Source organism: Oreochromis aureus, linkage group 3, assembly GCF_013358895.1.
Source record: "Oreochromis aureus strain Israel breed Guangdong linkage group 3, ZZ_aureus, whole genome shotgun sequence".
In the NCBI taxonomy this organism is placed as follows: domain Eukaryota; kingdom Metazoa; phylum Chordata; class Actinopteri; order Cichliformes; family Cichlidae; genus Oreochromis; species Oreochromis aureus.
Window position 1 is genome coordinate 39,239,524 of NC_052944.1, and position 25,343 is coordinate 39,264,866.

General features: G+C 42.1%; 1 protein-coding gene and 1 long non-coding RNA gene across 3 annotated transcripts; both read right to left on the bottom strand.

Annotated features, from left to right (window-relative positions):
- Nucleotides 1–4,046: 4,046 nt before the first annotated feature.
- On the bottom strand, nucleotides 4,047–6,558 carry LOC120437662. The gene is made up of 3 exons (XR_005611327.1): nucleotides 6,480–6,558; nucleotides 4,966–5,055; nucleotides 4,047–4,171 (listed from the first exon to the last, which is right to left on the bottom strand). It is a non-coding gene; the product is annotated as an uncharacterized LOC120437662 (long non-coding RNA).
- An 8,100-nt stretch (nucleotides 6,559–14,658) lies between these two features.
- Nucleotides 14,659–23,237, bottom strand: adhfe1 (alcohol dehydrogenase iron containing 1). Of its 2 annotated transcripts, XM_031734745.2 has the most exons (14): nucleotides 23,129–23,237; nucleotides 22,269–22,306; nucleotides 22,102–22,151; nucleotides 20,954–21,007; nucleotides 20,644–20,798; nucleotides 20,106–20,302; nucleotides 19,960–20,037; nucleotides 19,666–19,771; nucleotides 19,298–19,450; nucleotides 19,103–19,201; nucleotides 18,508–18,586; nucleotides 16,520–16,616; nucleotides 15,881–16,038; nucleotides 14,659–15,224 (listed from the first exon to the last, which is right to left on the bottom strand). In XM_031734745.2, exons 1-14 carry the CDS (start codon nucleotides 23,179–23,181, stop codon nucleotides 15,141–15,143), a joined length of 1,401 nt encoding a protein of 466 aa, XP_031590605.1. In that variant the 5' UTR covers nucleotides 23,182–23,237; the 3' UTR covers nucleotides 14,659–15,140. The 2 variants fall into 2 exon arrangements, with proteins under 2 accessions (XP_031590605.1, XP_031590606.1); XM_031734746.2 differs by lacking the exons at nucleotides 22,269–22,306; nucleotides 23,129–23,237 and having other exon boundaries at nucleotides 20,916–21,007.
- Between the last annotated feature and the right edge of the window lie 2,106 nt (nucleotides 23,238–25,343).

The window sequence follows — 25,343 nt, forward strand, 5'->3', positions numbered from 1 at the left end:
AAACCCACACCCAGCAGCATGAATTATTACAAATGTATTATTAAGGATTATCACAGCAAATTTACCACAAACAAACAAATGAAATTCAAAAGCAATCAAGCAATACTTGCTTAAGCCAAACAAAGTAATCAAGAATTAATACAGATATGTGCTGTTCAAATGTGACACTTTAAAATGGTAATAAAAAGATGATAAGGAGTTTACAGCATTACACGTGTCTTGAAATGTGTTCATCTTTTTCTAAATGATTAACACGTTCTGTTTCAGGGTTTGTGAGAGTTCTTCCTGCTTCTACAGCTAGTACACCAAGAGCCTCAGCTGTGTTTATAACTGCCTCCATTATTGAATCTGCTTCATCAGCTTCACGATATCCTATGCAACCTCCGCCTATTGCTCCTGCAGTAGCAGCAAGGCCTGCAACTGTATCCAATTTAACACCAGTTTTTGGAAGTTCTCCCTGTGTTGCCACTCCTGTCACTACGGCACTTGCTGGTATTTTAAAGTCCTCAGTATTTTAGCAATGTTTGCAATCACTCCCGGCACACCAAGCAGTGCTCCCAACAGCATCCCTGTGGTAACACCAGCAGCCATTGTTAGGGTTCAATGTTGAGAGAGGAATCCATAAATAACCACAGATCCGGTCCAGTGTGCAATTAGACGGCATTTTAATGAACACATGTGTGAGTTCAACAACCCAATCAGTCTTGAACTGTCTTTACCATATTCAGACAACAGTTTTATAGGATTAAGATAGTACAGCCCCCTTTTCTGTTGCTAGGCAGATTTAAACAAAGCATACGTCACTCCAAAACCACAATGACTTTTAACATAGAACATCATCTTCGTGTCGACGGCTGATGCTTCCTGTCTCCATCCTGCCCAGGCTTATCTTCCTGGACATCTGTTGCACTTCCTCTAAGTACGTCGGCACACTTCTGCATTTGCAGCAAAAATACATCTTCACTTCTGCCTTACCAAAATAGATCTACTATGGTGTGTATGTGTGTCTGCAGTGTATGCTAAGTATGTGTCATGACCTCGTCTGCACCCCAGCTAACCTCACACCTCTCTTCTTAGCCAGACATAAGGCCTGTGCACATACACAGCTGAACTCTGTGTAATTTCTAGGCTAAATGTCACACTCAAACCATGAAGGAAACTTACTCAAACTGAACATAACTGAAACTTAAAACTTACTCAAAAGGATATAAGGTGTAAATGATAAAAACTTAAATCTTAACTTCTAAAGGATATAAGTAATAAAGGATAAAAAATCACTCCAGGCGTATGGCATGTAAGCAGGTGTGTTGCAATTCCTTTCAGAGCTCCTGTTCCCCCTCAGCTTGTATTGGCTGATCATTAACGCCCGCCAAGAGTTTCTGACCTTCACTTGACCAGGAGCCACAGCTCTTCAATAAGCTCAAATGCAATCATGTATAAAAGATTAAAATCATTTTCATAACACAGGTTTTTCCTTTTCAGATCTGCTAATATGTTTGCTCCTCCTAATATAGTCTAAAAGCCACCCCAAGCAACACAATTTGAACTTTCCCCTATCAGTGATCCCTCTAACTAAGTGTGTGTGTTAATCAACGATACATGCATAATAACACCCTGCTCTTAACTTGCAGTTAAACTCTGGCTTCAGTTTCACTTCTGCAAAAACATGTAACTTCCTGTCCCTGCAGTCAGCTTCTCACCCACTGAAGACCTCAGTATAAGAATATAAAAACATTCGAAAACCTTTAAATTATAGATTCAACTCCACAGTTTGAAGTGGTTATAACAACCTGTAATAAACATGTTAATATTTGATTATGATAACCCCTGTAATACAAATTATAACATAATGCCAGCAACTTCAATAAATGCTTGGATGAAATGATAATTAATGCAATGATAAAGATGATGGTTATGAACAGTAACCCTAAAATAATTCCTATAATTCTACACCATCTTGAGAATATTGTAGACTCTGTTCTCTGATTTCTTCCTGTGACATGTTTCTTGATAATGAACTAATTCTCTCTTGCTGTTGTTGTATTGCCTTCTCCACTTCTTGCAGCATCTCATTTGTGTAACAGCCTCCGCCGTTGTTCCTCACAGTCTCTTTTATTTTTCTTTTATTGTGTTGAGCAGCTTTTCCCTCTGGAGCTGGTTGTTTCTGTATTCATGCTGCAGGTTGTTGTTCCAGTATTTGTTATCAAAGACGTGGCAGTGCCCACCACATCTCTCTAACAACTCACGTAGATGGTTATTGCCCCTGGAGAACTCTTCAAACTGCATTCCTTTAGGAAGATCGTCACCACGAGTAAACACAAGCACAGCAAAGCTTCTTCAGAAAAAGACTTATTTTGGTAATAACCTCATTCTCATGATCTGTGAATCTCTCTACTTTCAGTAAAATAAGAAAAGCTGAGGTCCAGGAGAACACTTTATGACACTCCTTGTAATCTAATTTCTCAGACGTGAGACGTGCAATCATCAAAGAAACCAGGATTGTCAATTATAGAGACAGATGTTCCATTCACCACTCTGGTATCTTTCCTACACTGACTTGTTCCAGGGTTTGTAGTAGGACCTTGTCACGGCTGCCGAGGCTAAAATGCCTGTGGTGAGAATAAGGCACGGCGGGACCACAGATCAACATTCAGAGCCATTTTATTTATGCTTCTCACCACAAAAACACCACACACACCTGAGTCCCCGTGTTTTAACCCGGCGGGCGTGATTACGGATGCCGTGCAGGTGCGTCCGCCCTCCCTGCACGGCACCGCAGACCACGCCCCACCACACACCCCCATCGCCCGATTGAGGCCGGGGAGTCATCCGGCCGAACCTACTCCCCACCCCACCGGTTCCCAACCTGGAAACAGGGCAAAGTCACTTGCGGAGGCCGCCCACGCCTCAAGTGGCGGTGGTGGCGAGGCTGGTCCGGGGGTCGGCCACTCCTCCAGCAGCAGCGGCGAAACTGGTCCGGAGGCCAGCTACCTGGCAAGCCGGCACGACCCCGCCGGCCCGGTAGTGAGCATCTGGCATCTGACGCTCCGGGGCAGCTCGATCCTCGATCTCGGGCCCAGGTCGAGCAGACTCCCCTGGCACAGGGACCACCGTCTCCCCTCCTGGTTTCTCCACCACTCCCGGCTGGAGCGGCTCCTCCACCGCTGGCGGGAGCGGTTCCTCCGTCACCGCGGCCGCCGCTGCTCCCGGCTCCAGCAGCCCCTTGCGCTGCTCCTCCGTCACCGCTGCCAACGCCACAACTCCCGGTTCGAGCAGCCCCTCGCGCGGCTCCTCCATCACCGCGGCCGCCGCTGCTCCCAGCTCAAGCAGCCCATCGCGCTGCTCCTCCGTTACTGCTGCCAACGCTACCACTCCCGGCTCGAGCAGCCCCTCGCGCGGCTCCTCTTCCTCCGGCCGGCGCAGACTCTCGCGGCCCTCGTCCGCTGCCTCCGGTTGGAGCGGATCCTCTACCGCTCCCGGCAGGAACAGCCCTTCACCCAGGCGACTGGGCCGGCATCTGACGCTCCGGGGCAGCTCGATCCTCGACCTCGGGCCCAGGTCGAGCAGGCTCCCCTGGCACGGGGACCGCCGTCTCCCCTCCCGGTTTCTCCACCACTCCCGGCTGGAGCGGCTCCTCCACCGCTGGCGGGAGCGGTTCCTCCGTCACCGCGGCCGCCGCTGCTCCCGGCTCCAGCAGCCCATCGCGCTGCTCCTCCGTTACCGCTGCCAATGCCACCACTCCCGGCTCGAGCAGCCCCTCGCGCGGCTCCTCTTCCTCCGGCCGGCGGAGACTCTCATGCCCCTCATCCGCTTCCTCCGGTTGGAGCGGATCCTCTACCGCACCCGGCTGCTCCCCCTGCTCCGGCAGGCGCGGACCCCCGCGCGCCTCGTCCACCACTTCCAGCTCCCGAGATGCCCTACGCGGCTCCTCCACCGCTTCCCCACTATCAGTCAACCCTGATAGTGGCGGCGGCGGTGTCGCCCAGGCCTGGAGCAGCGTCGCCAGCTCCGCCATTCTCTCCAAGTGGCGCTCGGTCTCGGCCCGCAGCTCTTCCCGTTGCTGGCTCACCTCCGCCGCCTGCTCCCGCTGTGCGGCCGCCATCTCGGCCCTATCCTCTCTCCTCCGGCTCGGTTGTAGGCCCGCCGTGCCGCCTCCTAGGTTTCGGCACCACTGTGGTGAGAATAAGGCACGGCGGGACCACAGATCAACATTCAGAGCCATTTTATTTACGCTTCTCACCACAAAAAACACCACACACACCTGAGTCCCCGTGTTTTAACCCGGCGGGCGTGATTACGGATGCCGTGCAGGTGCGTCCGCCCTCCCTGCACGGCACCGCAGACCACACCCCACCACAATGCCAAAACCCAAAATGCAAGCAGTAGATGATAATGCTAGTGATGTTTATTTACAAAGTGGAGTACTGGCAAAACAGGCAATGAGGGAGGACAATAAACTAAAGAACCCTAAACTCGGAAAACTAAATAACAAACCTGAGATGATACCAAAAGGGATGAGAGGCAGAGAGATGGAGACGAGGAACAGGACACCGTGAAACACAGACGAACCGGCAACAGGCAGGAGAACACACAGGGCTTAAATACACACAGCAGTAATCAGGGGATGAGAGACAGGAGACAGAAGAGACAGAAGTCAGAGCTGACGGGACAGGGGAAACATACACTGAACACACTCACATGAGACGGGGACCTTCAGAATAAAACAGGAAACTCGGACACAGAGAACCAGACCAGACACTGAACTAAACAGACAGATTCACAAACAGACAAACAGTGTGACACCATAGACAGAACACAGAAGTGGGACCAGGGCAGGCACAGAACAGAAACCTAACAAATGGCAAATCATAACAGAATACATACTCAGAATAAACAAAAGCATTGAAAAAAAAAAAAAAAAAACCCACAAAACACTGAGTCGGCAGACTCAGGACCATGACAGACCTATTTCAAACACCGTCTCTCCAAATATGGTGTTGGCCAAGCTGCTTTTCCCACTTCCAGATTTTCCCAGCAGGATAATCCTCAGGTGTTCTACAAATAAGAGAAAAATTCTTTTTAAAAAGTATTTTAGTCCCAGTCAAAGATAATCTGAGTAAATACAAATTTCACTTATTAAATCATGATTTCATATATAACGGGAGAAACCAAACATGCAAACATACTTAGTTTTCTTAATTTACAGTTCTTTTTACATACAAATCTTTTGAGCTGATAAAATGATGCATTCTTATACATTACAGTACTCAAGTGAACATAACATTTTGAAAACTGTTTTTGTCCTCACCAATTATAACTTTAAGATTTTACAGATGATATAAAGGAAGTCTACTTCACAATGAAAGTTTAAATCCTGGACAGTCTGAGGTGCAACCTGGCAGCATCAGATGGACCGAAACATAACGTCACAGAGGTGTTCTATTGGATCTAGATCAGGTGAGAAGACTCTAGGAATTGACACCATAGGAGAGAAAAATGTCAATGGTCGCCACCATTCCTGTTTGCGAGCCTACTTGTTGTCCCTTTAGTGCACCTGTTATTAAATTTCATTAATATCAGTGTAGCTGAAACTGATTAACAACACCTATATTGACACCTCACTCTAGAAGGGAGCATAAATGTCTATGGGTCCATACCCATAAGCTAGTCAAAGAGGCACTGATGTTCAAGAACTTCATTCTCGACTATTACGGCAGTTTTAGCCTGAAAGTCTCTACAAGGAAAATTACTTCAGTATTAGCACAAGCTTGAGAAAATGATTATCATGAGGTGCACCCTATCTATAATATATGAACATGTTACTAAAGGCCGCTGAAGTTGAGCATAGAGGATCCCGTACTGAATCTGGCATTAGACTGCCACCTTTTATGGCTTTCATGGATAACCAGTAGGACGACAGAGTCCCAAGGTGGAGCATGCTCCAGCACCCCACAAAGGGACTCCAAGAAGACCAGGTACTCTGAGCTGTCTTCTGATGAAACTACAGACGACAATCAGGATCTGTTCCCCAACCCAAAGGCGCAGGGAAAAAACCCTCTCATCCACCGGGAGAAACCCCAACGTACAGGCAGTAAGCCGAGGGGATACTAGGATACCCACCCCAGCCGCCGCTTCTCACCAAGGGCAACTCCAGACTGAGACAGAGTCCAGCCCCTCTATATATGTATATATACATAAATATATATAGATAGATAGATATAGATATAACAGTTTATGACAATACTGTATATAATATATAATATATTAATATGTAATATGTATATAATAACAAAGGAGTTTTTCTTCTCATGTTTGCTAAAGCGGTTGCTCATAGGGGGTCATATGATCGTTGGGGTTTTCTATATTGTATTATTGTATGATATTGTAGAGTCTTTACCGTAGAATTAACTTTACTTGTTGTGATTTGACACTACATAAATAAAAATAAAAATGAAATTGAGAGCTTGGACCTAGTTTACCTGTTGGGCATCAGAGCCTCCAATCCATGTTCGTCCATCTGCATCACTTGCATCATATATCACCTTCTGAATCAACTCATATTCCTCGAGGCTGTGTAAAGATGCAAGGTTTGCATTCATATATTCACAGTTTTTCTGCAGTGGAGAGACAAACAGACGAGCTGACAAAGAAACAATACAACTTTAAGGATCGCACCACGGCAAACATGCAGATCATTGACAGTTATTTGTATTATTATTATTATTATTATTATTATTATTATTATTATTATTATTATTATTATTATCATTATGATAAACATGATTTAAAATCTATTAACATTATTCAAATGGCTATTATAAACCAGCATATAATTTTTGAAAAATTAGCAGAGTGAAAATTGTGCTGTTGTTTGTTTGTGATGTTTGTTTATGATTGCGGTTTAACTTTAAAAAAATAAAAAAATTTCATTACTTGGACAAAAACAATGTTTTGTAATCATTAAAAAATGCATAATACTTTTTTCCATTTTCATGTGCCAAAATCACCAAAAAATAAGTGTTACTGTTTCAAAGATAAAAGATAAAAAGATAAATAATAAAATATAAGACATACACAAAAAAAATTCACATAAATCCTGACTAAATTACTAATGATGAACAAATACTATTGTCATTTCCCCTCAGCCCAACTGGCCACAGCAAATGGCTGCCCCTCCTTTAACATATTCGTGGCAGCAATTTTGTCCTGTTAAAGGGGAGTTTTTCCTTCCCACTGTCTCCAAGTGCTTTCTTGCAGGGGCTCATCTGACAGTTGGAGGTTTCTCTGCATGTATCACTGTAGAGTCTTTACCTTACAATATAAAGCACTTTAAGGCAACTGCTGTTGTGATTTGGCACTACATAAATAAAACTGAATATAATGTTGTTATTGTAAAATAACTGTACACTAAATTGAGATTAATTAGCAGCTCTCAGTTTATACACAGTTAATTACTACAAGGTTCATTCACTGTGACACATGAGTTCTAATCTTTGCCATTACCTGAGCCTCAGCCCAAGTCATGGTTTGGGACACATAGATGAAGCACTGGTTATAATACTCGGTCCAACCACAGGAACAGCACGAGGATTTCTTCACAACACACCAATCCTCTGAAGACAAACAAAGAACACTGTGTGATGTAAAGCCAAGCAATGGCACTGTACACTGGTCATTAACTAAGTATATTATTGACAACATTTTTTAAGTAGATTTTGATTTCCAAATTTATTATTTTCCTTCTTAAGATTTAAAAAATATTTTTAAATACATGTGTTTGGTCTCATTTTAGCAGATGTCTATTTCAAGGCTGTTTTTTCCCCACAGGCTGTTCACATTAAGGTGAAAACATTATATGCTGACACTGCTACATGTTTTTAATATGTGTGTTTTTTTGTTTGTTTGTTTTTTTCAAATATACACTTGGAATCAGAAAAAGCAAGGATACCGTTTCATGGTAAAATAAGATATATATCATTTGTTTTAGTTTGAAGTTTGGGTAGCACAGATATTCCACATGTGTTTTTGCATCTTTTAACAGCTTAAATGTAATTGAAATAAAAACAAACAAAAAAATGGATCACTATAAAATTTAGATAAAAATGTTAAAATAAGTTTAAAAAGCTTTTATAGGTGCACTATCAATTTTAAAATCTGTCAGAATTAATGCATTTACGATTTACATATACCAAGGTAATGCAAACATACTGTAATACTCACCAGCAGCATCTGCCAGAACTGTCATTGCACAGAGAAGTGCAGACACAGTCAGAGGCTTCATGGTGATGTTTAGTATCTGTAGGCAGCAGATGTCTGTGAAGGTTCTCAGTCATCCAGGTCATCGTAGTCAAAGGAATTTGCAAAGAAAAGCGTCTGGACTTCTTTGAGTTGCTTGAAGACGTTTCACCTCTCATCCGAGAAGCTTCTTCAGTTCTAAGGTCAAATGGCCGAGAGTCCCAGATTTGGCAGCAGAAGAAGAAAAGTGACTGTTAGTTTAGTGAAAAAAAGACCGAAGATCATCAGGATGATTGTAACACACCTGTCGTAGGATATCGTCCCTCTTTAGTCTCAGCCTGCAGCGTCAGCCTTCCAGTGTGGAGTGTGTTATAGAAACCTGAAATAAAACCAAGGTTTTAATTTGCAAAGAGGTCAAACAACAGAGTGCCCCAGCTGTCTGTGTAGCATTTGACTAAAAACAATAACAAGCACAGAATCAGTGGCGGTCCTAGCCTGTTTGGCGCCCTGGTGAACACTCCCCGAAAAAAAACCCACACACACACACACACACACACACACACACACACACATAAAACATATTAAGGATTGTAAAACATAAAACTATTGTTGGAACCATACACATATATGAAGACAGAGAGACTATGCATAGCATGCAAATGGCTACCAAACAGCCATCATAATTCGTCATACAATGAGAACAGGACAAATCAAGAACTGACAATGACTAATTAATATTGTGCTGAACACAGTCCAAAAGATTCAGTCAGCTACATCAGTGCCTACTGTCTACTATCATAGCCAAGTGGCTAACAAACGTAAACAGACGTTTTCACTATCCCTACTAATTAATGTTATCCTGTTGCATCTCTGTTGTGGTCAGTGCTATCCTCTATGCTGTTGCATGCTGGGGCAGCAGGTTGAGGGTCACAGACTAAATTAACTGATCCACAAGGCCAGTAATGTTGTGGGAATGGAGCTGGACTCCGTTAGGGTGGTGTCTGAGAGGCGAATGTTGTCCAAGATAAAGACAATGCTGGATAATACCTCCCACCCACTCCATGATATGCTGGCTAGCCACAGGAGGATGTTCAGTGAGAGACTGAGATTACCCATAATGCACCACTGAACGACACAGGAAATCATTCCTGCCCGTGGCCATTTCCCTGTACAACACCTCCATCTAACACACTGTGAACACTGCAATAGTTACACCCTTTTTACACACACTCTTTTCTACTCTGTAATATTCTTGTCAATTTTCTTGATAGTTATTTATAATCACCTCTGTTAATTCTTGATATTTATAATTGAGTGACCTGTATATATTAGTGCTATTTCTTAAATGTGTAAAATCTGTAACATAATGTATTGTTTGGAGTTTAGTCTGTTACTGTTACTATTTTTACAATTTCTTCTTGGAGCAACTATAACCCACATAATTTCCTTAGGGATTAATAAAGTATTCTGATTATGATTCTGATTGTTTCAGGATGACCTGCCATTATCCAATGACACATCTGCTTACCTGTATCTTTTGCTCGTTTCTCCTCCTCTTCTTTTCTCTTTTTTCTAAACTGAGCACCTGATGGCTTTGAACTTTTCTTGTCCATCTTCCATTGGTTTTAATTTTGCGCTCCAGTATGAACACCCATCCCCCAACCCGAGGATCACCACAACATAACCTAATAGACCTACACCTTAGTTCACAGATTCACTTTGTCTGGGGTTTATTTGTGGGATTTTGCACAACCCAGGATTCAAATCATGAATACATAATGGGCTTGGATTTACAACATTATGAATGAAATGCGCTCTATTTGGAAGCAGCCGGCCCTCCCCTTTCGACGGGTTGTGTGTGAGACTTTAAATTATCAAACTGTAAATTATACATTTTATATTGTTATTGATCCCTTTACCCCTCGTCCTAAAGTGTATATTTATTTTCTTACTCTTCTTATATTTATTGTTTGTTTACTTGCACTGCTGTAACTGAAGCCTCGTCGTCTCGTCTGTCTATATACTGGACTGTATGTAGCGGAGATGACAATTTGACTTCAGCAGCGAGCAGGCGCACAGAGGGCTCTCACGCTCACTTTTCGCATATAGAATTTCGAAAAAACATCGGTGCAAATTATAAGTCTGTATCATAATGTCTGGTGTTTTCGTGTTTGTTGGTTTGTTTTTATTTTATTTTATCTTGCGAGTTGGTTATTAGATGCTGCTCCATCCAGCCAGAGAATCCCCCGCTGCCCCGCCCTCTCCTCTAGTGATTCGCGAATCATGAACGAATCGTTCAATACTCGAGAATCACTTTACTGACTCATGAATCATGATTCACAAGCCCAACTGACTCACTGACTCATCCCTGTTGCTGTTAGCAGCAACATATCTAGCTTATAATTAAAATTGTGGAGAAAAACACAACATCCAGTATCTTAACAAAAACATTTCTGCTCTGAACTGGAAGAAAAAACCCTGAGTAGAAGCTCACATCAAGACAATAGCTCCTCGGTTCACAGTAGCATCGCTCTGCTAACATGCTAACAGCACATTTGAGCTACTCACCCCCTCCTTTCCTGTGCTGAATCGTAGGGTAAGCAAATCACTCAGGACTCGCTCACCCCCTTCCTCCTGTGCTGAATCATAGAGCCAGTGAATCACTCAGGACTCACTAACCCCCTCCATCCTGTGCTGAATCGTAGAGTGAATGAATCACTCACTCACTCACCCCCTCCCTCCTGTGCTGAATCATAGAGCGAGCGAATCACTCAGGACTCACTAACCCCCTCCCTCCTGTGCTGAATCATAGAGCGAGCGAATCACTCGTGACTTGCTAACCCCCTCCCTCCTGTGCTGAATCATAGAGCGAACGAATCACTCGTGACTTGCTAACCCCCTCCCTCCTGTGCTGAATCATAGAGCGAACGAATCACTCACTCACTCACTCACCCCCTCCCTCCTGGCTCACAGCTTCTTCTTCTTCTTGGTTGGCAACCAATGTTATAAGCATTACACGCCCCTGGCTCACAGCTCAGTGGACATTTAGATGAGAAAATATATATTTGACACATTTAAGGAAAATACGAATAAAATAAAAATAAACAAAATAAATGTTCCCTTTAGAAATATTTTTGCTCTTTTTTGCTCTATAAAATAGTTGTTTACTTTTAGAATCACTCATCTTAGCAGTAGGATATACATGAAAAGAGAAAAGAAATTAAGTTTGAGTGAAAATGTACATTTTTTGCACTCTCTGGTCAACTGACTCAGTGAATCAAATGACTCAAAAAACCCGATTCACTTTGGTGAGTGACTCATTAAAACTCGATTCAGTAAAAAGAATCAAATTTACCATCACTACTCTCCTCCCTGTGCCACAAGCAGCAGGCGCACCTCGCAAACGGAGGGCGCCCTTACTCCCAGCAAATGGGCGATAGAAAACCGATTGGTGCCCGTGCCATCCCCAAACTGCGCTGGCATGATGTCGGGGCAGCATGAGTACGAGTAAATTTTTTTTTTGCCGATGCCCGTGATGCCGCCCCGGGCAACCGCCCGTGTCGCCCGTATCAAAAACCGCTACTGCACAGAATTATTTATAAAAAATAAGCTATCTATCCATGGTCACTTGCACAGTTAAGTCTACTGTGTATTTAAAGATTATATGGAGACAAAACAAGATACTATGGAGCCTTTTCATGCAGCCAATTTAGCCTGACACAGAGAAAAACTGAATCTTGAAAATTTCCATCACACTGTCGATCATTTATCAATTTATTATCAAATGTTTGACCTTAAAATCCAAACAGGTTCATCACTGTGTGCCATAAAGAAAGCACTTTGCTGTTTTTGCTGGGCATATAAACCCACTGGTGTTAAGAGCAAGTCACCCGGAAGCTGCTTGGAGTCAGGCATCCGCTGAAACAAATGGGCTGAAAGATAACAATCAATCGGCCTTATTAGCATCAGCCTAAGACCTGAAACAGCACATTTTAGAAAAGGTTAGAATGACAGGCAAAATTAACACTGGGCACAATGAGACCAAATATTTAGCTTACAATAGAGATTTTGGTTTTACTTGGCTGGTCTGGGGTGGGTACTTGTCAATCTGAGGCACTGATAAAGAACCTGTATCACAGCAACAATCAAGGTATTGATATTTAGTCTTTCCATGGTGCACACAGGTAAGCCAGTCTGTCACATCTTACTGCTCTGTTGCCCTAGAGTTGGCCAGTGACAGGGACTCAGAGTGTGAGCAGAGCTCAATCAGCACTCCTCCATCACCACTGAAGCAACAAAACAGAAATGACTCTTTTCTCCCCTAACCTGATGTTTGTTGACACAGCCTCATCTGCTAGTTTCCAGGTGGAGGTGGAACTCACTGATAACAACACAGGTGCACCCATGGTCCTCTTTAAGTGACCTTCATCACTGAGTTTGTTGTCAGGGGCACCTGGGATGTGCGTTCCACCTTTCAGACCTCCAGCATTTCCTCTGCAGGTTCCTAACCACATCTTTTCTCACATAGAAGTCGTGAAGATGAAGCTTTCGTTGTTTCACCCTTTCTCCTGAGCATTTTCCTCAGCTTTTTTGATAGATAGATAGATAGATAGATAGATAGATAGATAGATAGATAGATAGATAGATAGATAGATAGATAGATAGATAGATAGATAGATAGATAGATAGATAGATAGATAGATAGAGATATATTATTTTTTATGTTTTCTTCCAACTGCATAAGGTGTCTCGGGCTGAATGTTTGTCCTTGTGGAAAATATTTTACCAAACATGCAGTAAACTCACATTATATCACATTTGCAGATATGAAATCAGCTAATTCAAAGAATTGAAGAAGTCTATGAATAACAAGCATAGAAAACCAATTTATCAAAGTGCCATGGTCACATAATGCAGTCCGAACATGTCAATTAAAAATAGCTTGCACAATCGAACATTAAAAGATTTCATGGGGACAAAACACAATAAAACGGGGCCTTCCACTCTGTCTGGGCAGTTTAATACCCTTCTTACATTCAGACCAGAAAACACATTGCACATGCTTTTGAGGAAAAACATACAAAGCAAGTAGCCCCTGAGGATCTGAACCCAGGACCTCTCACACCCTAAGCATGAATCCTAAACCTATATCAACAAGCTACAAAACCCCCTCCTATTCCTGTCTAAAGAAACTTGCAGCTGATCCACATCTAACATAAACTCACAGCCTAGATGTTGTAACAGGTTCTATGAATCTGATTTAAAACTGACTTAATACCAAACACACGTTCCTCCAGCTCCGTCACTTGTATGTAATGCTGCACATTACATTTTAAGAAGTGCGCCCCTGTGTGAAGAAACACTGAGCAGATTTGCACCATAAAAAAGACGAGAACCTACAAAATCAAATTGAACCGTTAATGAACGGCTCCAGATCTATCACACTTTCAAGGAAACATGTCTGAAACTGGAGTCTGAGGGAAAAGGCCAAGCAGGTAGTTCACAGTTTATAATCATAAGTGAATAATCATCACAAGGAAGCAAACTGGGGATAGAAGTGACATAAAAAAAAAAGTGGTTAGTGTCTTAATAAATAAACATATGGGATGACTCAAGAAATTCACAGTTTAACACAGGAGTACACATATGAAAGGTTTTATGGAAAATTATAAATCACTGAAGGCAGAGAAAGAGACTAAACAACCAAAACAAACCTCTGGAGAGAGTGTGAGAAGCTAACATCAAGGTTTCTAAGAAAGAAGCTTTACAGAAAAACATGATGAACTAGAATCTGAGACTAAACAACAAGACAACCTAACAGGGTCTGAAAATGCTGTTTTTAATGAGCAGCTTTGACAGCGACCAATCAAACACCAGCACAAAGCTTCATGCTGACAGTCATACTTCAATCAACGTTTCAGTCACCTTTTGTGAGAATTCAGACTTTAACATGTTGTGTTTAAAGCTGCTCTCTTTGACTAAATAGACACAAGTAAGCAGTTGAACAAAATATTTATTAAACAAACTGGCATCAGTCAATAGTTAGGCAAGCAAGCAAAATAATTTGGCAAGTTGGCAAAACAATCAATCCATCAGTGGAAAAAAAATAGTTTGTCAAATTATTAAACATCAAATATGTATCATTTGTGTAAATGTGAAGGAGTGTCTTCCTCCCCTCATCCCCAACCAGCAGATGACTGCACCTCACTGCACATGGTTCTGCCGGAGGTCTTGTCCTTTTAAAAGGGAGTTTTTCCTTCCCACTCTCGCCAAGTACTTACTCACAGGAGGTTGTTTAAATGTTAGGGTTTTCTCTGTACTACTGTAGGCTCGGGATTGTCAAACATATGAAATAAATGCATACAATTTGCTCTTGTAATTAAAAAAAAAAATAAAAATAAAAAAAATAAATCAGACAACAACCAGAAAAACATGCTCAAAGTGCTGAGCTTCTTTATTTGAACTGCTACCAGACTGAGCAACTCATCAGAATCTGAGTTTCTGCAGCAGAAACCTTAAAATGTTACATCTAATACACACCTGATACTTTCTGATATTGAAGCAGGATTTTATAAAATAATTCATCTGTCTGTTAGAGCAGATTAAATGTGAGAAAACAAAAAACTGTCTTCATTATTTCCATAAAATTACCATATCTTTAATATGATTTCACTCAGCTTTCTAAAAGTTTCTCAAATTAAAACTAGAACACAGTTTGTTTATGAGTAGTTAGAGGCTCAATACGTTTGAATCGGTGATCATTTCAAAGAATTTAAAGGATGAGCTCAATAATAATTTCTAAGAATCTTCTAATCAAAGCTCAAACTGTCGATTTTGAGCCTGTGAGGGGTTTTTAGACTCAGAACTGCATCCTCTGGTGGCTGTGGGAGGAACTGCAGCTGAGTTTAGTAGAGCTTCATGGAGGCCTCAAAGAGCCGACTCAGATCCTCCTCCGTGTGCGCTCTGGGAGACAGCTTGGTCACTCGCTCCTGGAAACAAACCAGAAGACAAAACATACATCAACACATCTATCCAAACAAATATCTCCTTAAAGCCACGTTACAAATAACACCTCCTTCTGAAGGACACAGGACCAGGGTGGACCAGGTTTAGGCCTGGTCCACCCTGGTCCTGTGTCCTTCACTCTCTCACATTATATCACATTTGCAGATATGAAATCAGCTAATTCAAAGAATTGAAGAAGTCTATGAATAACAAGCATAGAAAACCAATTTATCAAAGTGCCACGGTCACATAATGCAGTCCGAACATGTCAATTAAAAATAGCTTGCACAATCGAGCATTAAAAGATTACATGGGGACAAAACACAATACTACAGAGCCTTCCACTCTGTCTGGACAGTTTAATACCCTTCTAACATTCAGACCAGAAAACACATTGCACATGCTTTTGAGGAAAAACATACAAAGCAAGTAGCCTCTGAGCTCGCCCAGGATCTGAACCCAGGACCTGTCACACCCTAAGCACTAAGGTCTTGAATAATCGTCACAAGGAAGCAAACTGGGGATAGAAGTGACATCAAAAGAAAGAGGTTGATGTCTTAATAAAAAAAACATATGGGATGACTCAAGAAATTCACAGTTTAACCCAGGAGTACACAAATGAAGGGGGACTCGGACCCACCTGAGGGATAGTTCCTTTCACTAGTGCCGGGATGTCGTCTTTGGTGTATCCCACAGCTCCCAGTCCATCTTCCACGTGCAGGTCAAACAGAATCTGACGCAGCGTGTCGGCCAGAACGGCACCCGCATCCTCCCTCTTCACCTGCCGGATATCTGCACCTGAACATAGCGCAGAGAAAGTCTGTTACTGCACAATTTTTAAAGAGTGATGACAGTTTTGGTGAATTTGGATATTTTCTATTGATAGCTGAAGAAATAATAATAGTGCAACTACTGCAAAAAAAATAAATTAAAAAAATAGATTTTTTTTTTCTATTTTAGACTTCTTTTAAAAGGTACAAAGAGCCTTTATAAACCTTATTTTTGAATACCTCCAATATTCTTAAATAACTGAAAAGTCTCTCAATGGAGGCATTTAAGGTCCCGCTGACTGCCTTGGATGTTTGATGTTTCACTGTTTGTGTGCCCTGTTGTTGTTGGATGTTCCACTTCAGTGTATTTCTGTCTTTTTTTCTGAGTGATTTTATTTGGCTCATTGAAGTCTGGAAACCTTTTGGTTTGGCTGTATAAATAAAGTAGACATTCCACACAGTCTGTATTATACTAAATCAAATATGGCCTATGTGAGGCGTTCAGGTACCGAGGATCTCTGCGGCCTCAAGGTGGCGCTCCGGACACATCGGGGCTGTGAAGTTGAAGACAGCCGGAGATGTAAGGACAACGGAGAGCCCGTGAGGCTGAAAACACAAAGTTCAGCAGAACATTTTATTTAAAAGCTGCACAGGTCGAGTATGAAACAAAGTAAAGTTCTGTGTGGAGTTCCTCAGGGAACCTGCACGGGTCCATCTCAGTCAGAGGTGTAGTGTTTTGTTAAAGCACCAGTGCATTGGCCACGTTTGAGTCCTTTGTTTCTAACCTTGTTTGACCATCATTCAGCTCTAATTAAGCAAAGTGATCACATGTCAGAATGAATTTAAGAATATGAAGTCATCTGTCTGAGCATCCTCATCAGTTCTTCCATGCTGGTCACACCTCTCTCCCTCCCTGGTGTCTCAGTCTTTCCAATTTTGATGCCATCTCTTTACTTCACCTATTTCTGCTGAATTTTTCATTCTGTATTATTCTCATCACAACATGTGAGTAATTAATAAAATATCACTAAAAACCTCATAATAATGCCAGAGTACCTCAAGTTTTTTGTTGGTCAGTTTGTACTTAAATAATTTCACTGAAATTTGTACCTGTAGTGTAACTTACAAATGTTTGCTAATGATATACTTTTATATCTACCGTATTTTTCGGACCATAAGGCGCACTGGATTATAAGGCGCATTAAGGGAAACAATATAAGTAAAACCCCCACGTTAACTTTTATCGAGTGGAAAAATGTTAGCATTCATCCTCCAGCTTCACTGTCTTTATGCTAACATAGCTGTGTCGCTAGCGATCACGTAGCACATCATTATATACCAGCTAGTCCAACTTCAGTAACCCTACAAAAGTCACTGCTGTTTACTTTCCTGTCTTCATCTATGTTGGAAGTGATAGCAGAACTGTACGTTTTAAATTTTTCAGAAATCTCTCAGTCAGAACAGGCTATATCATGTTCAGGTGGAAACTAGCGAGCTAACTTCCTGCTAACTTCAAACTCCGTTAAATTTAATAAATTCTGTTTTCATGGATGCCTGGATGTTAAACTTAATTGTTACACCTGGCAAAGCAGCAATGCTGATCATTTTATTACACACCAGATAGAAATGTGTATCAACCTCATCTGTTAATGTGACTGTGTTACGATAAGAAGCAACTTTCTTGTCCCACGTGGCCAAACAGTACTAAATATAGCAGCACTTGCATGTGAAAACCAACTCCAAAACTCAAGAAGTAAATTACTTATCTAATTAGTAAAAATGTGTTTCTCTTAATACAGCTCCAGCAAACATTCAAGTACATGATGATGTGACTCCAAAGTACAATAGATGTTGGGACAAAGGAGAGCTTATAGCGATTTGTTTTACAAGTACTTGCTGTTTACTGGGACCGAGGGTAATAAGTCATACTCTGAAAAATGCATCATTAACAATTTTATGAGCCTGAAGAAAAAACAGATTTCTTGTATCTTGATTGGAGAGACTGGTGCTCTTTCTTTCCTATGTATGTATATTTCCATTAGCGTTTTTAACAGTTTCTCAATCTTCAATCTTGACTTTACTGTAAGTAAACCAAATCCAGCTGCTACGCCATGTCAAATCAAACTTTAAAGCACTGCATTATAAAAAAATACCCATAACCTTATCGCTCTGAACGATGTGTGTTAGACTTTAAAAAGTACCTGCAGATAAAATCAAGGCATGCAATTGTCCACATGTCACAGTAACAGCATCTTCATGTACTCAGGCCTAGAATCAGACGATAAATTGTGTTTATGGTACAGGTCAGCTGCTTCACACACAGTTCAGTTTGTAATAATGCAGCTCTCTTTTGGATAAATCCTAAATAAATAACTGTGGAAACGTTTTTTCCCTCTTGGCAAATAAAAATCTTCACTCCAGCTGCACTACACCTGTGATCTCAGCCAAGAACATCTGTTTGCAGTGCCAGCTGTGATGTCCAGTAATGATCACTCACCACTAGGGGGTGCTCCACGTTGTAACCCTTGGCTGAGTGAGTCTTGACGTTTCCTGCGATGGGGTAGGACATCCCGTGACTGAAAGGAGGGAACCACAAACAGGTTTATTTAGAAACACTCACGAAAAGATCTGGATCAGTTCAGCACAAATGGGAAAATATACATTCACTCCACAAAAACACTTCTGGTTTGTTATCCTTTTTTTTTCCTTTTCCCTTCTATTTTATTCAACTTCCAATGCCTTTTGTGTGCTTTTGCATTGTTTGCTGGTGTTTCTACATTTTCAGTGCATTTCATCCACTCATCACTGTAAATAAGGCCTTAAACTGTCCATAAAGTTTCAATGTGATGTCACCAAAGTGTTAAAGAACACCTACAATCACAGGTGACATCTCTACTGCAACGCTGCAGAAACAGATCCATGCTAAAAATCCCCTTCAAAGCCTGATTTCCATTCTCACTGATGAAGTTCAAGGAAAAGTTTGCAGTTATTAGAAACAAACTAAATAATTAAACAAATTTCAAAAGAAAATCAGCTGATGAGCACAAACAGCCTGCATGCAGGATTACAGGAAATCTCAGTCTTAGTCTTACCACAGATGAACCCCGGCATTCCCAAAGCCAATCCCGGCAAACACGCTGGCCAGGTGCATGCTGGAACGAGCCTCCAGGTCCTCAGGGTCCCACACAGCTCTGTAATCAATCAGTCAAGACTTACTTCAATTACAAATGAATTCAGCTGAATGAATACATATCATGGATATACTTTAGTTGTAGTTGGGGCCGTACCGTTTCATGTACTTGGCGACCACGTGGAGAGCATGGCGGGACCAGACATCACTGATGGGGTTGCTGCCCTGGTAGGCTGGGCGGTTGATGGGGTTTGTAGGGCAGGGTCTCCTCTGGTCGTAGGGCAGGGCGGTGTATGACTCCAGAGCATGACTGAAAGGCAGAGATCAATCAGTGTGATGGAAGTGTCTCAGGTCAGGTTGGGTCTACCTCTATGAAAAACATGAAGGGAACACGCTACCATCACAGTGAATAATAATTATATTAATGATAATAATAATAACAAAAATAATAATGATGAATTTCACAGTGAAAGGAAGCAAAAAAGAGAGAAAATGAATAAATGTCCTTCATAAGTACAGACAGACCAGAGGACGTCGAAGCCACTGTTGGCGGCGACTCTCTCAGGCATGCTCAGTGTGTGCATCGGGTCCACGATGCCCAGCATGGGTCTGATGGCTCTGCTGGCAATTCCTGAGCATAAACAGCCAATCACAGCTCAGGGTCCATCATAAGAACTTGGATAATGAATAACAGCTCCAGCAGCTTGGTTTCTATTGGCTGATTTATGATTTCTATTAAATCTTCATTGACTGTCTTTCTAAAACATCTCAAAGGGGAAAATCAACTTTTAATATGCTTTTATATCCCTATTTTTATACCTGTTTTGGCTTTTAAGGGCTCGTAGTCGAAAATGGCAACACCTGTGGTCTCGCTGCCGGTGCCTGCAGTTGTGGGAACTGGACACAAAAACCCAAAGTTAGCCACAAAGATGGAGGAAGAAGGAAAAAAGTGGGACGCGTCATACCTGCAATCAGCGGTTTCACAGCTCCACTCACCGGCTTCCCTTTGCCAATTGGAGCATTGACAAAGTCCAGAAAGTCGGCATCGGGGTGACACGCGTACAGATTGGCTGCTTTACATGTGTCGATCACCGAGCCACCGCCCACCGCCACAAACACATCAAAGGCGTGGTTTTTAGCAAAGGAGATGGCATCTTTAAAGCTGAAATTCAGCAGAGATCGAGCTGAGGTCATTTCGATAAATTAACTTAATCATTTACTTACTGATTGTCTGCCATTAACACACTGCTTAAGTATTTCAGCACTCTGATGTGCACACAGTTCATTCTGTGAGGAGGAAGAGTCATGTGACCCTGTGAAACGCCCCTATGTACTGTAGGTATGTGAGCAGACTAAGAGCCAGGAAAAAGCTTGGCTCTGATGAACTTTCTTCTTTCCTCTCTGATGAGACATTTTGGACACAAAGACATGTTTTTTTCTCTTCATCTGACAGCCAATCATTAATCAGACCGTCACTTGTGACAGCGACCTCACTGAACCCACCTGGAGTCCGTTGGCTCGACGCGGACATTGTCATAGACTTTGTACTTGACTCCGTTTTTCACTAGAGACTCCAGAACAGCCTTCATTGGATGAAGTTGGGACAAGTTCCTGTCTGTCATCACGCAGACGTTTTTTGCGCCGAGGTTCTGCAGGTCCTGCACGCAGAGAACAGCGAACAACCACAATGATAGGAAGGACAACACAGAGAGTCACATTGGTCACTCCTTCTCAATGCATCACATTAAAAGAAGAAAGAAAAAATCCTATCTGACCATCACATGACAGCAATGAGGAGGATGAAGACGGTTACCATGCCGATCTCTTTGCTGACTCCTTCTCCATAGCGGATGTTGGAACTCGCCATCTGAAGGAAATAAAAAGAGTGAGTGCAGTACCTACCTGAGTAGGTGCTAATGGAAAAGGGATATAAGTGTGTAGTTTATCAGTCTGTTTTTCATTGGGGTAAAGACTGTCCACACAAAGACGAGCAAGTCAAGACTGATGGTGGTACACATAAAGTTGAGGATTGTGACCTCACCCACAGAAATCCTTATGACCCAGTGACCTTACGTATTTATCCAAGATAGATGCACCTATAGTATCAATCTGAAAATCCTATATCACCTCATTCTTGAGTTACTGTGTTCACAAACTTGTGGGTCTATGCCATGGCCTGTCCAACAGGGTGCCAATAATACCCCATCAGCCTTTTACGGCTAAGGGGTAAAAATGCCACTGTGCAGACTTTGCATGAAACAAAGATGAGATGAGCAGCATCAAAGAACTTATACAAACTCAAAAGTTGAAGCAAGAATTTTTGACAACCTCAACAGTCTGTAGGTGGAGGTCACAGGTGTCAGTTCCCATTAATGCACCACAGGAAATACAGATATGGTGGTTTGGGAGGTAGTTCTAGATCAACAGATCCATGTGTAACATGTGAGCCGCAAAGTTTGTACTAAAATAAGTTGTGTAAACATGTTGGGACTATTTCTGCTGGAAAGTTGGACATGTCAACATTGAAGTCTATGGGGACTAAGTTACTCCTTGGACCCTCTGCTGGATTTTAGAAGAACTGCAGCTTTCATGCTGCTTTGATTTTTAGTCTCTCCTGTATTTGTACAGGTCAAAGCTTCAAATCAAACTCAGTGCATTTTCAGAGCAATCCCACAGACTAAAGGAACTACTTTGTGGATCTTTGAAAAGTGAGGAGCTCAGTTTGGAGAGCTGACAGTTTTAGCTACCTCTGCAGATGAATCCAGGAAAACATTCAAAACTTTAAGTTCTCATTCTGTGGTTGGTTGAATCCATCAGTTGATTAAAAAAATGAAAGAAGCTTCATTTGAATGTGAGCTGAACTCTGAGCTGACACACATTAATGATTTACATCTCCTAACAGCCTTCAAGCTGAACTTCTTAAATCAGACACTTATTAAACAGAGTCTGGTGTGACGTTACCTCAAAGGCATAGTCAGTTTTCCGGACGGTGCAGGGTGCTGCTCTGACACCTGCAGAGATAGAAACCAAGCCATCAGTTACTGATCCACATTGATCAGGATGCAGCTGTCTTCCTTTTCAGAGACTCTGATGAATACATGAATGATGTGTAGATGAGTGCAGGTTACCCTGGTGGAAGGTGTTGGAGTGAGCAGGACATCTGCACCTGTTCACACAGAGACACACAGAGCAGGAGTCCAGTTACAAATCTGCACATTTAGAGAAGGTTCAGCAGTTGAGTTTGTGCAGTGGCTCCTGAACATCTCATGCACACGAAGCATTTCCTTGTCATTCTTCCTCCAACCTGACAAAGATGGGTTCAGTATTTGAACACAAACTGCCGATGTCCACTCATGAAAACATCCAAAAAGGGGACCGTTAGGTTTTTATGTTAGTGTCACGATGTTTCCACATCGAGAAAGCTATGACACCACTACAATGTGATTGGTCATTTGCAATGTTGAACCTGGACCAAGATTAGTTTTGTTGATTCAGGAACAACACCAACACAACGATATCAGAGCGAGCGTTAGACATCAAACTGTTAGAAACTGTGCAAAATGTGAGGATGCACTGACAATTTACATGAGAGAATGTGAAAGGGGCTCTAAAAGCATCTTTAGATAGTCCAGGTGCAGCTTTACACCTGTACCTGGTCACATGTGCTCCCAGAAATCACTCAAATTTCCCTTTTTTTCAGCGGAAATGTATGGAGTCACATTTGACCACAGGTGACGAGGAGTTTTAATTTAAAAAATCTTTCAGTGAAACATGTTTTTCACAGATGAGCCGGATTTTAAAGAACCCTCCTCTGATCCAGAACTTGTGGCCTCCTGAGCTCTTCCCTCAATTAAACTGAACTTTAACCGGAAAACTCAAAAACTGTTATCTTTGAGCGGACTCTGGCACACTCTGTCTCCGCCCCTCGAAGGAAAACAGTAACAGTTCTTTTCAGTCTGAATCCATTTCCGGTTTGAATTTAACTTACGCCGCGCGCTCGAGTTGCCTAAGCAGGTGAACGACCCGGTCCCGACCCGCCATGTCCAAGATGTGAATGACCCTCTGCAACGAGCAGCCGACCCCGGTCAACAGGTTGCTTCCGCCTCTGCTTTTCACAATAAAGGCCGCTCAGACACATTAAAAGCACGAGGACAAACGTAGAAAACACCCGTTGGTCTGTCATTATTATTATTATCATTATCATTATTATTATTATTATTACAAAATAACGAAATTAAGACAATAATTCCTCACATGGTACAGAAAGCTTTTACACAAATATACTGGTGTGAATATAAATGCAAATTACAATATTTAAATATAATTTATTGTGTAAGAGAAAGTAAAACATACTTCACACATTACATTATATTTACAAATTTACAAATACCCAGTACGAATAAGATATGAGAAAAAACAATCATGTGCATGGACTGAACATGAGGTATTTGCAGGCTATGTATATACATATGTTATGTATATCCTGAGGCTTTTAGTTGTTTGGTGTTGAGGAGTAGAAAAGTGAACTTTATTTGCATATTATAAAATGTAGTAGGTATGTGGGTAAGGGGTAGGATGTGGAATTGGGCGGAAAACTGTTGCACATGAGGGTGGTACATAGGTACTGCAGTGTCAGGTTCAGCAGTGCTACAGTCCTAGGGAACAAGTTGTGTTTCAGTCCGTTTGTGTGTGTTTGGATAGTTTTTATAAATGGAAGCAGTGAACAAATGGTGTCCTGGGTGTTTGTCATCTTTATGGATTCCCCCAGTCCTCTTCACACAAGTGGTGTAAAGATGACCCAGAGATGCCAGCTCTTAGCTGACTATGCTTTGTCCTGTTTCCACAGCACACTGGAGGGCCTTTTTGTCACTTTTGGAGGTTGTTAGGATGCTCTGTAAAGTTGACATCCAGGAACCTGAAGCTGAAGTGAATGTACGAATATTGGTTTTAATTCTCATCAGCATGCTTTGTATAGCACAGAGGACTTATTTTCAGATCAAAGAAACACAAAGAGTGATGCGTTGTAGTGATGATGTATCAGAACAGGGACTCAAACTAGCAACCTTCAGCCTCTTCTGTATCTAGTCTTGCTCATTCACACCTGTTGTTTCTAGCTGCCCACCATAACATCCCTGTTTACAGTCAGTCCTGCATTTTACTCCATTAGCTGCAATTGAGTTGACGTAACACTTAAACAAGTCTCTCTTCTGATGGACTTTGCTTTGTATCACAGAGTGGCTTGTTATAGTGTCACTACTACTGATGTTTTCTACTCAGCATCACTAGGATGCTCATTCATTAGTGTCCATGGTTGTTGCTGTGGGTGTGAGAGGTCCTGGGTTCAAATACCGGACTCAATCACACAAACCACCTGCAACTCAACACCTCAAAGACTAAGGAACTGGTTGTGGACTTCGGGAGGTCCAGAGAAGGTCCACTGCCAGTTCAGATAGAGGGGGAGGAGGTGGAGGTGGTCAACAAGTACAAGTACCTCGGGCTGTGGGTGGACAACAAACTGGACTGGTCATGCAACACAGAGCACCTGTATAAAAAAGCCCAAAGCCGACTGTACTTCCTCAGGAGGCTGAGGTCTTTTAACATCTGCAGGAAGCTCCTGAGGATGTTTTACCAGTCAGTGGTTGCTGGAGTACTTTTCTACGCTGTAGTGTGCTGGGGGAGCAGCACAGCAAAGAAGGACTCATCCAGGCTGGAGAAACTGATCAGGAAGGCTGGCTCTGTGGTCAGCATGAAGCTGGACACTCTGGTGTCAGTGGCAGAGAAAAGGACACTAAAAAAACTGCTGGACATTATGGACAATGCTGGGCATCCTCTGCACACGGTCGTAAACAACCAGAAGAGTCTGTTCAGTGACAGGTTGCTTCTCCCAAAGACAAGAACCAACAGACTTAAAAACTCCTTTGTCCCACACGCCACCAAACTGTTTAACTCCTCTCTGGAGGGGAGAGGGAGGGGAGACAGGAGGACAAAGGAGGGCGGGAACAACTAAGCTGTAGTGCCTTTTCACTTCACTGTGCAATACTTTTTGTTAATAGTCAACGGTGCAATAGACTTCAATACTGGAAATGTGCAATTCACTTGTATTTTTATTTTTATTTTTTATTCCTATTTATTCTATTTATCCCCTTCGTATATTTTATTTATATATGTCTCTGTATTTATATGTGTATATATATATAATATCC

Excerpts from the sequence above, each read along its gene's own strand:
- adhfe1 (XM_031734745.2), bottom strand. The coding sequence starts at position 23,181 with ATGGCGGGTCGGGACCGGGTCGTTCACCTGCTTAGGCAACTCGAGCGC. Across the intron at positions 19,772-19,959 it reads GCCCTTAAAAGCCAAAACAG|GAATTGCCAGCAGAGCCATC; the intron begins GTATAAAAATAG and ends GTTTATGCTCAG. Across the intron at positions 16,039-16,519 it reads TGAGGCCGCAGAGATCCTCG|GTGCAGATATCCGGCAGGTG; the intron begins GTACCTGAACGC and ends CGCTATGTTCAG.